Raw genomic sequence first — 12,799 nt, forward strand, 5'->3', positions numbered from 1 at the left:
CTTGGTGTAAATACGGTTGGTTAGCTTTTGCACAGGGTGACAGGGATATGTTCTTATTCCTTGTAACTGGAGGACTCATGTTCTTGGCATGAGATAGGAGAGGAACCATTAGTGGATTTGAGAACCACCTGCTCAGATTTCTTAATACAATCACAAAAAGCTGTGGACTTGTAAGAATGGAGTAAATGGTTGGTGAAAAGGGATCTAGGTGTTATTTTCTTTGAATTTCTGTAATGTATACTGGCTCTGTTCAGTCATAATTCTCAACTGGGTGGCGCTGGGGACGTGGGTGGCGCTGTGGGTTAAACCACAGAGCCTAGGGCTTGTCGATCAGAAGGTCAGCGGTTCGAATCCCCGTGACGGGGTGAGCTCCCGTTGCTCGGTCCCTGATCCTGCCCACCTAGCAGTTCGAAAGCACATAAAAATGCAGGTAGATAAATAGGTACCGCTCTGGCGGGAAGGTAAACGGCGTTTCTGTGCGCTGCTCTGGTTCTCCAGAAGCGGCTTAGTCCTGCTGGCCACATGACCCGGAAGCTGTACACCAGCTCCCTCGGCCAATAAAGCAAGATGAGCGCCGCAACCCCAGAGTCGTCCGCGACTAGACCTAATGGTCAGGGGTCCCTTTACCTTTATACTGGCTCTGTTCAGTCATAATTCTCAACTTTGATTTAGATTTAATGTGAAGGAACCTCGGGCTTATGAGCTTTGCTTCCTGCTCCTTTGGGTCAGCCACAGCGAGGGAGTTTGGAAGCTTTTGCTTCCATTTTCAACTAACTAATTCATTATGTCCCAAGCCAGGCATACTGGTTAGTTGATTTGGGAGAACAAGCCAACTTAACCAGGGTTAATGACCCTGGCTTGTTTCTGTAAACTGTAGTTAATACTAACCATGGTTTTAGCTTTGACTATCACAGTCATCCATGGTGAACTGAAAATGAAACGAAAGCTTCCATCTTGTTTCTCATGGCTCCACCACAGAAGGAAGACAAATATAATATGTGAGTCTAAGGCAGGAGTTGGCAAGGTTTATCTTGCCAGGGCCAGATCAATGCTGTGGAGATCCCTTCATGGGCTGGATCGCGTGCGCGCCGGCGATAATCGGCATCTGCACATGTGCAGATGCGGTTTCCGGTGCCACAGAAGCGAGTCCCCGAGCTGCACTGTGCCGGTTTTGCGCAGCTCATGAGCAGGCAGCTCGGTTCGGGAGCGGCTTGTGGGCCGGTCAAACAACCTCTGTGGGTCGCTTCTGGCCCATGGGCCTTAGGTTGGCTCATGTATAGCACTAAACTATGGTTGAGCATTAACAGCTGAACTAGATCGCTGATTTGTCATGTGAGAACTATTGTGGTAGGGGGGATGGGTTTTGAAAAAGTGGTAGAATAGTAGGGGCAAACGATTTCTCTCCGCTGTTTTCCTCACTGATCAGTAGCCTATACAGCCTAGGCAAGTCTGTTGAGAATAAAGAGGTGTCAGTCTGTGAGACAGAATTGAATTAGAATATAGCAAGCTCAAATCTTATGTAGCCTGGGTGACTGTGTTGAACATCATTGATCTTTATCAAAGGGCTTTGCTTGATACATTATTATGCTTTTCAAATGGCAGAAATACAGGCATGTGGATAACATCATGTTTGAGAACCATACAATTGCAGATCGTTTCTTGGACTTCTGGAGAAAAACGGGAAACCAGCATTTTGGGTACTTATATGGGAAGTATACAGAGCACAAGGACATCCCTCTAGGTATCCGAGCTGAGGTTGCTGCCATCTATGAACCTCCACAGGTAACAGATATACTCTGCTGTAAAATGTCTTGGTTTGCTCCATTTGGAAAGGTGCCTGGGAAACAAAATAGTCCTTAGCACTTGCTGACACTGGAGTAAAACTGTCAACTTTAAAGCATGCAGCTATTTTGTGGTGATGGCGCCTCTCCACAAATGGCACATGTGTCAGCTTTGTGACTTTATAGTCCTGATACTGTGCATTTATATATGCAAGTAAGTTCTCACTGAGCTCAGTGGGATCTATTTCTATGTAATTGTGCATGGGATTATGACTCACTGTATCTCGGGGGGGGGGGGGAGGCAATGGTACTGCCAGTGTCGTGTAGTGGTTAAGAGCAGTGGACTCGTAATCTGGTGAACTGGGTTTGCTTCCCCGCTCTTCCACATGCAGCTGCTGGGTGACCTTGGGCTAGTCACACTTCTCTGAAGTCTTTCAGCCTCACTCACCTCATGGAGTGTTTGTTGTGGGGGAGGAAGGGAAAGGAGGTTGTGAGCTGCTTTGAGACTCCTTAGAGTAGTGATAAAAGTGGGATATCAAATCCAAACTCTTCTTCTTCTTCTTCCTCTTCTTCTTCTTCTTCTTCTTCCCCATGGAGAACCTGTTTATTGTTTGCTTTGGCCACCTTGAGAGAAGCTACTGCCAGAGCAAACAACAAACAGATTCTTTGCAAATATGGCTGTGACTGCTGTGGACTAGACACATTGACTGGGGCGAGGGGGCAACAACAACCTCTTCTTTTCCCCTTCTCAACAGAGCTCTAGATGGCAGAAAAGGGTAATTGAAAGAGGCTCTGCTCTTATGAATATTACAGGAAGTCCCATTGAAATTGATGGGATTTAGAGTGCAATCCTAACCATGTTTATTCAGAAGCCCTGTTGAATTCAATAGGACTTAACTCCCAGATAAGAGGGGTTCATTTTGCAGCCTTGGGGAGCAATGCTAATTGACCCCCCCCCCCTTAGCCTTGCAACGCCACCACCATATCCTCAGCCTTCAGCACATGTGAAGATGTTGGGCATATTGTGGTGCAGTGATTGGACCCAGTGCCTTCTGGATCCCCACGGACAAAAAGGTGGCAGGGGAGCTCCAATGCTTTGCCCTACTGCACCAGCCGCTATTGAACTATAGCAGCTTATGGTGGAGTGGAAATTTTTGAAGCTGTAAGGTCGTATTAAGTCACTAGATGGCACTAGCCACTGGATCTCACAGCTGCAAGATGAAGTTGAGTAGTGTGATTCAGATGAATGTTAAGGGGAAACTACAACTTCACAACGGAATGGAAATTTCTAGTAGAATAAATTTGTATAAATATATAATTTTCTAAATTAAGGTAAAGGAGTGTCTACAGGCGCCAAGCGAAAACATTCCTCTTTAACTAGGCCTTTTGCTGTTAAACAATTTATCCCTTTTCAATATGGGTGTGTGTTATTGCACTTTTTATTATTATGTTATTTATTTTGTGTGGTGTTTTTTTTTGTTCAGCTGCCCTCCAGTCCTTGAATGAAGAGCTGTATATAAATTTAATTAATGGTGATGATAGAGATCTGATTGGATCAGTGGTTCATGAATTTTCATTTGGTTTACTAGCCAAGCTCAATCCTTCTTGATGACACCCTTTCTTGTGACATGGGCAGAGAACTCAAGAGAGGGTGTTTTCCTCTATGGCTGGGCTTTTGCAAAAAGTGCAGGCGGCACCTTTCTAGTGCTCCCTCCTGCAAAATCTCAACAGGAATGAATAAAAATTACTTTTATCTTCCTCTTCACTGAGGTGGGGGAGAAGTTTTTCTCCTATAAGCTGGACTTTTGCAGAAAGCACTATTTGTATGCTATGGCTTTTGCCAATGTGAAGGGAAAGAAACTATCCCACCGCCATCACACACACACACACACACACACACACAGCCTCTCTTGCAAAAATAAAAGTAGGAGCCATTTATTTCTCTGCTTCTATGGATTTTTCAGGAGGTAGGAGCAAAAAACCACTGGCACTTTACGCAAAAGCCCACCTTTCAGGACAGAATCCATCTTTCCTTTCTTCCCCATTCTTATTAGCATCAAAATATATAGCATTTTCCACCATGCAACTTTAACATAGTGACTGGAGAGCAGCAAGTGAGGATACTAGGACCAAGTAGTTTTCAGAGTTCTTACTAGTGTATCAGGTTGTGGCTTGAGGAAAGAGGACAGCCTGTTGTCCTATGATCCTCCTTTGGCCTTTTTATAAAATGCTGTCTCAACACATAGTGACCTTGGAAGTGTTGATGGGGAGCTCCTACTGAGGAGGGAGCTCTTTGCTTATGCATAAAATATATGTCTGTTGGGTGATTTGAGACATGCAAGCAGTAATAATTCATTGGTGCGCTGTTCAGTGGTAAGATTCATGAGTTTCTGTTAAGCTGCAAAATAAACTTACATCAGCGCCCTTGAATCCTCTGCACACCATGAAGCTAAGTGTTGAGCAGTTTGTTCGCTTGCCAGTTTGTGTGTTTTGGTATTGCATCATGGCACAATGTGTAGAAACCAACAAGCAGCCGTGCTAGAGGGGTTGTTCTCTAGTTTTGTGGCTCCTGTGTGACTTATCAGAGCTGCACTAATGCTTGTTCAGCCCAAGATAAATAGATAGCGTCTACAGTTCCCATTTTAGATTTGTGATGATTGGCAGCTATTATGTCGCTGAAACCATGCGAATTAAAAGCATTGAGTTTGGAATTGATGCAAACACTATTGCTGTGATTTGCAAGAGAGGCTGTGTTCCTTGGTATCCTGGCAACCCTTCAAGATCTCTGCTGGCTTGGCCAAAGGCAGACAAGAGTAACAGTAGATCTGAGACATCCTTGATCCAGTTCAGTTGCCCTGTTAGTTGAGATACCACCTGATTTAATGCATCTGTTTCCCTGAAGAGAAAACTTTGGGTGGAAGGTGTAAAAATAGCCAATGTTGCCTGTCAGTTAAATGCAAGCTTATTCTTTCTGAAAGAGAAAAGCCGGCTTGTCAAGTATGTAACAGAATATGGTAGTAGAGTTCTAAGGAGGAAGAATTGAGACGTGTCAATTCAAAATATTGACGGAGGGGAAGACTTTTGATTGTTCCCCTACATTTTTTTTTAAAAAAATTGCAAGTAGAACAGTGCCACAGCAAAAAATCAGCTGGGCTTTCTCCCTGATATGTTAATTATTTACTTGCTGATAAACTTTCACATGGGAAAGCATTCAAAATAGCACCCCCACTATTCAGTCTGAAGTGGTACTTGGTCAGAAGAACATGAGAGGGTTAATCTCAGGGTCATGGGTTCAAGCCCCACGTTAGGCAAAATACTTAGAGAAAAACTCTGATTCTCAAAGCATGTTTGAGAGAGAATCCACAATCTAGAGAGAAGTCTGTATACTCTTGAGATACATTCCTGAGTGCTTTCCCATATTTTATGCTTCCATATGGCACAGAATTTGACTTTGGGGATTGAGAGTAGCTTGAATGTGAGGTGCTTATGGCAGATTTTTATAGCCTGTGAAAGGAAATTATCACTGTTAGCTGCCTGTTAAATTTTCATATCAGTATTCATATAATGCAAATAATGAATCAAGATTAAGGGGAAGAATTGTAATTAAAAGTTTAGTCTTAGGAAACACATATCGTACCATAGGGTAGTTCATAAGTATTTGGAAAGAAAAGAGGCTTCTAATAACTATATAGAATTATTGAAAATCCAGCCTTCTGTTTTCAGTCAGATAAGTAGGAAGCTAAGGAGCAAGGCAGAATTAGATAAGAGTGTGGAAGTTGGAAAGGGAGCAGAGACGAGCAGATAAGAAATCTGTAAATTGGAGACAAGAGAATAAAAGGTTGTGGGTCAGGTGGCTTAACTTAAAATTAATTAATACCTTGTGACGCATTTATGTCCATCCATTAAAAAAATATTGCTGGGTGCCCTATATAGGTAAGGAATCCAATGTTAAGCAAACAGTGATGACGAGGGTAAAATTGCCAATGCGTGAGAAGTATCTTTACTTTAAACACAATTTTAAAGAGGCGTTGGTTTTTTTTAAAAAAAAAACCCAACAAACTTCATTTGTTCCTTGCGTAAGAAGATTTGATGCAACCCCAATGGGGATCACAGCTGGGGAGAGTGCTGCTGAGCTTGGGTCCTGCTTCTGATCTTCCTATGGGCATCTGCTTGACCAGTGAGAACAGGATATTGAACTAGATGGGTCATGGCCTGATCCCTCAGGCCTCTTCTTAGATTTTTACGGGTCAAAGAACATAGGTCTCTTTACAGTTATGTGTTGGGAAATGACTGGTTTTTGTAGAGAAGCACAGCACATTGTTCAAATTAATATTCAATAGAACCAGCAGTAAATAGCCTGGTGTCACACGTATCAATGTAACTTCAGCAAGACACAGCAGCTTGTCAATATTCATTCTCCTGACACTTCCCATCATTTTGTTCTCAAGAACGAAACATTTTGTCTCCTTGGGATGCTAAATGTCCACGCCTGTTTGCAAACTGGTTCTCTGTTGCTTTTCTCTTTATTTTCAGATTGGTACACAAAACAGTCTGGAACTCCTAGAAGACCCAAAGGCGGAGATTGTTGATGAGATTGCAACCAAGCTGGGCCTGAGGAAGGTAATAAAAACATGCGTGGGCCCAGCATATAGGGGGAAACCTTTTGTAAGGAGCTGGAAGGTTGGCAAATGCACGGGATCCGGTTTGTTGGAAGCTAATTGGGCTAGTGTTGCTTCAGCATGCAGGCTGTACTGGAGGTTTTGTGACCTTTGCGGCTTTTTTCTGCTGCATAGTCCTGAGCCAACATGAAACTGAGTGGAAAGTGTGGGTTGGGTTGGTGTAGTTAAGCATATCTGTGTAGCACAAAAGACATATAGATGTGGTCACATAGTTTTGAATTCCTCAGTCTGCTGATCAGGCTCCTGCTTATCAGCTGTTTATTATGAAGGCAAGTGAAGCAGGAATCTTGGCGGGGTACCTTAAACAGTGCCCCAGCTGTGCTTTTCTGATATGACTGGGGTAGAGAAGATTTCACCTCTTGGAAATCTTCTCCTTAATCTGCAAACTGTCAGCTTTTTAATAAATTCTGACACCACCCATACGCAGATGCCTTTCAGATCCATACTTAGTTTTATTGCCTTTATGAAGATACAGTGGTACCTCGGGTTACGTATGCTTCGGGTTGCGTACTTTTCGGGTTATGAACTCCGCTAACCCGGAAGCGCAACCTGACAAGCGTTTTTCACGGTTTTTCCTGGTTTTTTCAGTCTGCACATGCGCAGAACGAATTGTTCGCGTTACGTCCTTTTCGGGTTACGTACTGTAACCCAGAATGGATTAAGTACGTAACCCGGGGTACCACAGTACTGCTTGTGTTGTGAAAATAAAGGATAAAATACATTGTTTCCTCACCCCCAAAACAAGTTTTGAATATTTTCAAACTTCGAATAAGTGGGTCATATAGGGCAGATTAGTCATTAAATTTGGGTTTTTATAAGGCATCTGTGTTTAAAATATAAAACAATTTGTTTTTGTTTGAATCTAGCCTTTGTTTTATCCTAGTTTTATGGTTATTTTGCTATACAGATCATCACTAATAACGTCTACAAAGCATATCAGGTTTAGCTCTTGATATTTGTTGAAAGTATAACAGCAACATCTGAACAACAACTGAGTGCTTGAACAGTGAGCAATGGATATGAATCCTTTATGGATCTACATTTCAGAAAGGCTTGCACTTCCTTAGCATGATCAAGTGGGATTCAGGAAATAGGAAATTTTAGAGGGTTCCCTTTTAGATTAACCAGCCTAGAAACTTGATATCTTGAGAGCACTTCTATGAACTGCTTTTGACTCTACTATGTGGGCACAGAAAAGTAAACGTATTTTTATGGGAGAGGTGCGGAGGAGAATCACTGCGGTCTCCACATCTTTGCATAAGGGGACATAAAACTGCCGGTCTCACCAGTTGTCACTGCAAATGTGTGAATTGTATTCAAATGAGGTCTGTGTAGCTAGGGGAGTAATTTCCTTCAGGCTGCTGTTGAGCAGGCTTTCTCAAAGAGCTTCCTCTAGCCAAGAACATTTTGTACCAATGTGGGAAGGTCACCTTAAAAAAAGAAAAGAAGGTAGAAGAATAAAATGAGCATTTGTGTTTTAAGGTTGGCTGGATATTCACAGATCTGGTCTCAGAGGATACACGGAAGGGGACTGTCCGGTATAGCCGGAACAAGGTGAGAAGCGAGCTTTTTCTTTTTTGTCCTTGCACTCTTTTATTTGCAGGCTTTGAAGGGGGGGGGGGACACCTTATGCCGAGAACTACGTGTGTAGGGTGGGCCTTGTTTACTAAAATTAGAATAATGCATAAGTTTGGTGGGAATTTAGAGGAGCCATGAATGATTTAGAATGGAGCTTTGTACGGATAGGATGTTGGGATGGTTTGAAATCTGTCTGGATTCTTGGATACCTGGCGAAGGTGCACTACAAACACAAAATCCTAGTTCTCTTTCCCTTAAATACGACTTCACTCCGTCTTGCTTGTTTTAAAAACGTTTCAGCAGCGCCAATACCATAAGATCCCATTGTAAGCTTACAAGAGTGCTTTTTGTATACTTTCCTCCATCTTCCAAGTCTCCTGCAGCTATGGTCACAGGTAGCAAGCTCTTATTCTGCAGTTTGTTTCGACCCAGCACATAGCAATGTTCCACATACCTGATTATTGTTAATGCTTCCCTCTGCTGGATAATTTCTGTCTAGTTTTCCTCCTGTCCTTCTGAATCCTCATTCTAGACAGTCTTAACACATTTGCTGCCCTTACTTGGACCTTCTATAGTGAATTATCTCAACCAACCACTATTCTGTGACCATAACCAAGTAGCATAAGCTAATAGTAGGCTTTGCCTACTTCCACTATAGTGAAAATCAGGCAGAAATCTAAAACAGCCTGCTTGCTCGTGACGAAGTACACCCCATTGCATTATTCAGTTTATAGTTTGTTCACACATTGGGGAAATTAACCTTTCATGGGGAAGTTATTGTCTGGGTTCTCCTTCTGGCCTAATTTTGCCACCTCCGTTCTTTACATCAACCATATGTGAGCATGGACCATATGTCAGGCTCAAGATGTTTTTCACCTCAGCTTGTGGACTTTCGTTAGATTCCAGGCAATCTTAACTGCCGCGAATCTGAAAACCAGTAAATTTTTTAGTTGTCATAGTTCTAAAGAGAGCTCATAAAACCCGTGTCCTAAAAGTTCAGTGACCAGAAGCCAAATAAACTTGCCTGATTTATTTCTCATTTTAAAAACCTCCTTTAAAAAGCTTGGTTTTCCTAGTATGATAGGAATTGTTTGCTGAAACTAAAGCTTTGCAGGTTGCAGTGCCTATGCATTGTGATGATTTTCCAAGATGGTCATCTGTGATAGATTTCCTTTAAATGCTGCTCATGCAACGGCTCCGTCTCTTTAACAGTGTCTTGCTTTCTCACCTTCTTTAGGATGCTTATTTCTTAAGTGCAGAAGAGTGCATCACAGCTGGGCATTTTCAGAATCAGCACCCAAACATATGCCGTCTGTCCCCAGATGGTCACTTTGGATCCAAGTTTTTCACTGTGGTGGCTACAGGTAAAAAACCCAAATGGAGTTTGGTTATTTTGAAATGCTTATGTTAATAATGTTAAAACCGTTTGATTTTTGTGCACACGAATTAAAGCCAGTCATTCTGCCTTCCCATTACGTCTTATACTGGGGTGGGAGGAGCTGATAAACAATATGCATCTTTCCTTTCCTTTCCTGTCCTTTCCTTTGGTTTAAAAATCTCCTTGACAAATGCCCTCCATGTGCAGTATTTAATAAAGCTTTTCAGTGATGCCTTTTGCTAAGACGAGGAATGTGTGAGATGAAGCTGAAATCTCCTAATTGTTTGAGAAAGTGTTGCTCAGTGCTGCCCGCACAAGAAAAGTCTACAGCACAACATAAAAATCACAGTGGCCCGGCCTGGCACACACCATACTGTTCTGTGAAAATGGTAAAAAGGTAAAGGGACCCCTGACCATTAGGTCCAGTCGCAGACGACTCGAGTTGCGGCGCTCATCTCGCTTTACTGGCCGAGGGAGCTGGCGTACAGCTTCTGGGTCATGTGGCCAGCATGACTAAGCCACTTCTGGCAAACCAGAGCAGCGCACAGAAGCCGTTTACCTTCCCGCCAGAGCGGCACCTATTTACCTATTTGTCTACTTGCACTTTGACGTGCTTTCGAACTGCTAGGTGGGCAGGAGCAGGGACTGAGCAACTGGAGCTCACTCCATCACAGGGATTCGAACCGCCGACCTTCTGATCAGCAAGCCCTAGGCTCTGTGTTTTAACCCACAGCGTCACCCGCATCCTGTGAAAATGGTGGAAACCCAGTAAAACATAAAACTATTTGCGGATGTAAATGTATAAAACTGCGCAAATACACCTCTTCACTGTATGCAGTTGTTTATATGACTCCTTAACAGATCCCCTCTATCTGGATACCTCTCTTGGAAAGTTGTGTACTGTTTGCCATTTGAAACTCTTAAGCCTATACAGGCTCAGAAGAAGAGTCCTTTGTACTTAAGGCAGAAAATCTGGATTTGATGCACTTATATTTAGTGGCTCAGTGCCACCTTGTATCCATTTTGAGTGTGCTACAACCTGTGTACATATATACCTTCTCCTTCTTGAGTGGCTTAAAGGTACCTTTTTCCCCCAGGTGGTCCTGACAACCAAGTCCACTTCGAGGGCTACCAGGTATCCAACCAGTGCATGGCTCTAGTACGTGACGAGTGCTTGTTGCCATGCCGTGATGCTCCAGAGCTTGGCTATGCAAAGGAATCCAGCAGTGAACAATATGTGCCTGATGTGTTCTATAAGGCAAGTGTGGATAACCTCCATTGACATGTGATCCTTTCCCATTTCTGGGAAAGGGGGTATGGTTCACTCTCTTCTTTTCTGTAAGGTAACTAAACAGTAGTGGCAAGCCATGGAGGGTAGCCCTTTCCCAGTACTTAATGTCTGGAATATCCTTCTGCCCTTGGGAGGGTGCTTACCTTTCTCCTGAAAGGCTATTGGAAGCCTAGGCTAATGGTTTTTCATGCCCAAGCTAGCTGTCAAAGAAAAAGGTGCACTAGCTGTTCTATCATCTTTCTCTGGGTTGATTGCTGCATGGGCAGCAGTTCTCCTGGCACCCGCTTCCTTCCTCTCCTCCCTAGCTCTGGAGATGATCTGTCTTGTCTGCCCTGTGCATTGGAAGATGTTGCCACTGAGCCATATCTCCTGTCTACATTGGCACATTTGGCCTGTGTTTTTCAGAGCAGTGCATCAGCGTTGGGGAGCCACCTAAGTCAAGATTCTGCCATGGCTCCGCAGGTGTTGCTTTTGATGTTGTCTCTGTCGGGTCCACAACGAAACCTCTGAACCTTGAAGTTATAGGGCGGGCATAGGCAAACTCGGCCCTCCAGATGTTTTGGGACTACAACTCCCATCATCCCTAGCTAACAGTACCAGTGGTCAGGGATGATGGGAATTGTAGTCTCAAAACACCTGGAGGGCCAAGGTTGAGGAAGCTTGTTATAGGGGGTCATCAGAACAGTAAGCTATTGTATTGATTGAGTATAAATTGGAGCATGCATTCTTGCACACACACACACACACAAGCTTGCAAACAGTAGTTCAGCAATATGTATGGAAATAAAGATTTGCAATAGTTTCTTGTATAAATAAGCTCAATTTCTCTTTTCTTGAAAATCTTCCTATCATACTCCAGATCCTGTTGAGCTTCAGTCAGAGGTATGCTACTTTGTGCCCCCTATCGAGCCCTCTGAATTAATGATGCCACTTGTGTTTGGCTGTGACTGCCACCCCTCTTGTTGACTTCGGATTCCTGACTAATGTTTGCTGTTTCCTTTGCCCAATTATGCTTAGGTGAGATGCTCAGTGAAGCAAAACGATGCAGCAATAAAAGCTGCAGGTTTCTGACAGTCAGCGAAAATAGTTTTTGTTACGTAGGCTATACTTATAAGACACCTGGTGAGCAGCATCAGTTGCTGCATAGTGACAAGTAGCAAAATAGAAAACGTGGATTCGGAGAAGGTGAATTTTGAGGTGGGGAAAGAGGGAGGATGAGAGTTTTGAGTGGAGAACGATGCATAGGTAGATCCAGAAGATTGGGCAGCAGGTAGGATATAATTAATTCCTCTGTTCTGTTACTACAAGCAGACAGCATTTTCCTCCCCCCCCCTTATGTCTGCCTTATATGTTGTGATTCAAGAAACAAAAAAATTGAGATATTTTCAGTACTTCACTTTGTGTGTATGTGTGCTTTCCAAACCAGAAAATTCTGAAGCAGACTTTAGAAGACTGAAATCTGATTACTCTTCTTCTTCTTCTTCTTTAGTATTGTGGTTTTTTATCCTCTCAGCAAAAGTCTCCCTAAGATGGCAGCATTTTGTAAGCAGTAATTAGTATGTGCAGCCGACACCCAATGCACAAAGTGTTGACGGTGGCACTCTGGAATGGGAATTTACCAAGGCCTCTGCTGTCAGTCCCACTTCGGTTTACTTGTACAGTGTGAAGCCATTTTGTGTAGGGTTCTCACATACACTTTTCAATCCTGCAGCACAGAAAGTTCCAGCTATGGCTTGCGACTCAAAATTATACATTGCTTCTCAGATGTTCTCCTTTCTTTGAATACAACCTTGCCTGGCTATATAGCTGTCACTTGAATTGATCACTGAGCCTTTAAAATTCAGTCCGCTCAGAAATATACTCTGGAATTCAGGCAAGTGTTCAGTAATCCTTGAGCCAGATGCAACATAATGAAATCACTGGAAAGTTTAGTAAATTCTCTGTTTAAGGACCACTTGGGCCTTGATAAATGTGGAAGACCTGGCTCTTTAGACAATACTTTATCACAGATTTTGTGAGTGACAGCTTCATAAAGGATCATTGAGACATTGTCTTGGTGCCAGAATATCTCTGGTAGGCTCTGGCCCTGTTA

General features: G+C 43.1%; 1 protein-coding gene across 1 annotated transcript in view; it reads left to right on the forward strand.

Moving 5' to 3' along the window:
• The window catches only part of NPLOC4 (NPL4 homolog, ubiquitin recognition factor), a 51,504-nt gene that overhangs the window by 17,941 nt on the left and 20,764 nt on the right, over positions 1 to 12,799 (forward strand). Inside the window, exons 8-12 of the mRNA XM_033138967.1 lie at positions 1,603 to 1,782; positions 6,315 to 6,401; positions 7,943 to 8,014; positions 9,276 to 9,402; positions 10,514 to 10,674. Coding sequence (XP_032994858.1) covers positions 1,603 to 1,782; positions 6,315 to 6,401; positions 7,943 to 8,014; positions 9,276 to 9,402; positions 10,514 to 10,674 — 627 coding nt within the window. The remainder of the gene's footprint in view (positions 1 to 1,602; positions 1,783 to 6,314; positions 6,402 to 7,942; positions 8,015 to 9,275; positions 9,403 to 10,513; positions 10,675 to 12,799) is intronic.

This window comes from Lacerta agilis, chromosome 2 (genome assembly GCF_009819535.1).
Source record: "Lacerta agilis isolate rLacAgi1 chromosome 2, rLacAgi1.pri, whole genome shotgun sequence".
Taxonomy (NCBI): domain Eukaryota; kingdom Metazoa; phylum Chordata; class Lepidosauria; order Squamata; family Lacertidae; genus Lacerta; species Lacerta agilis.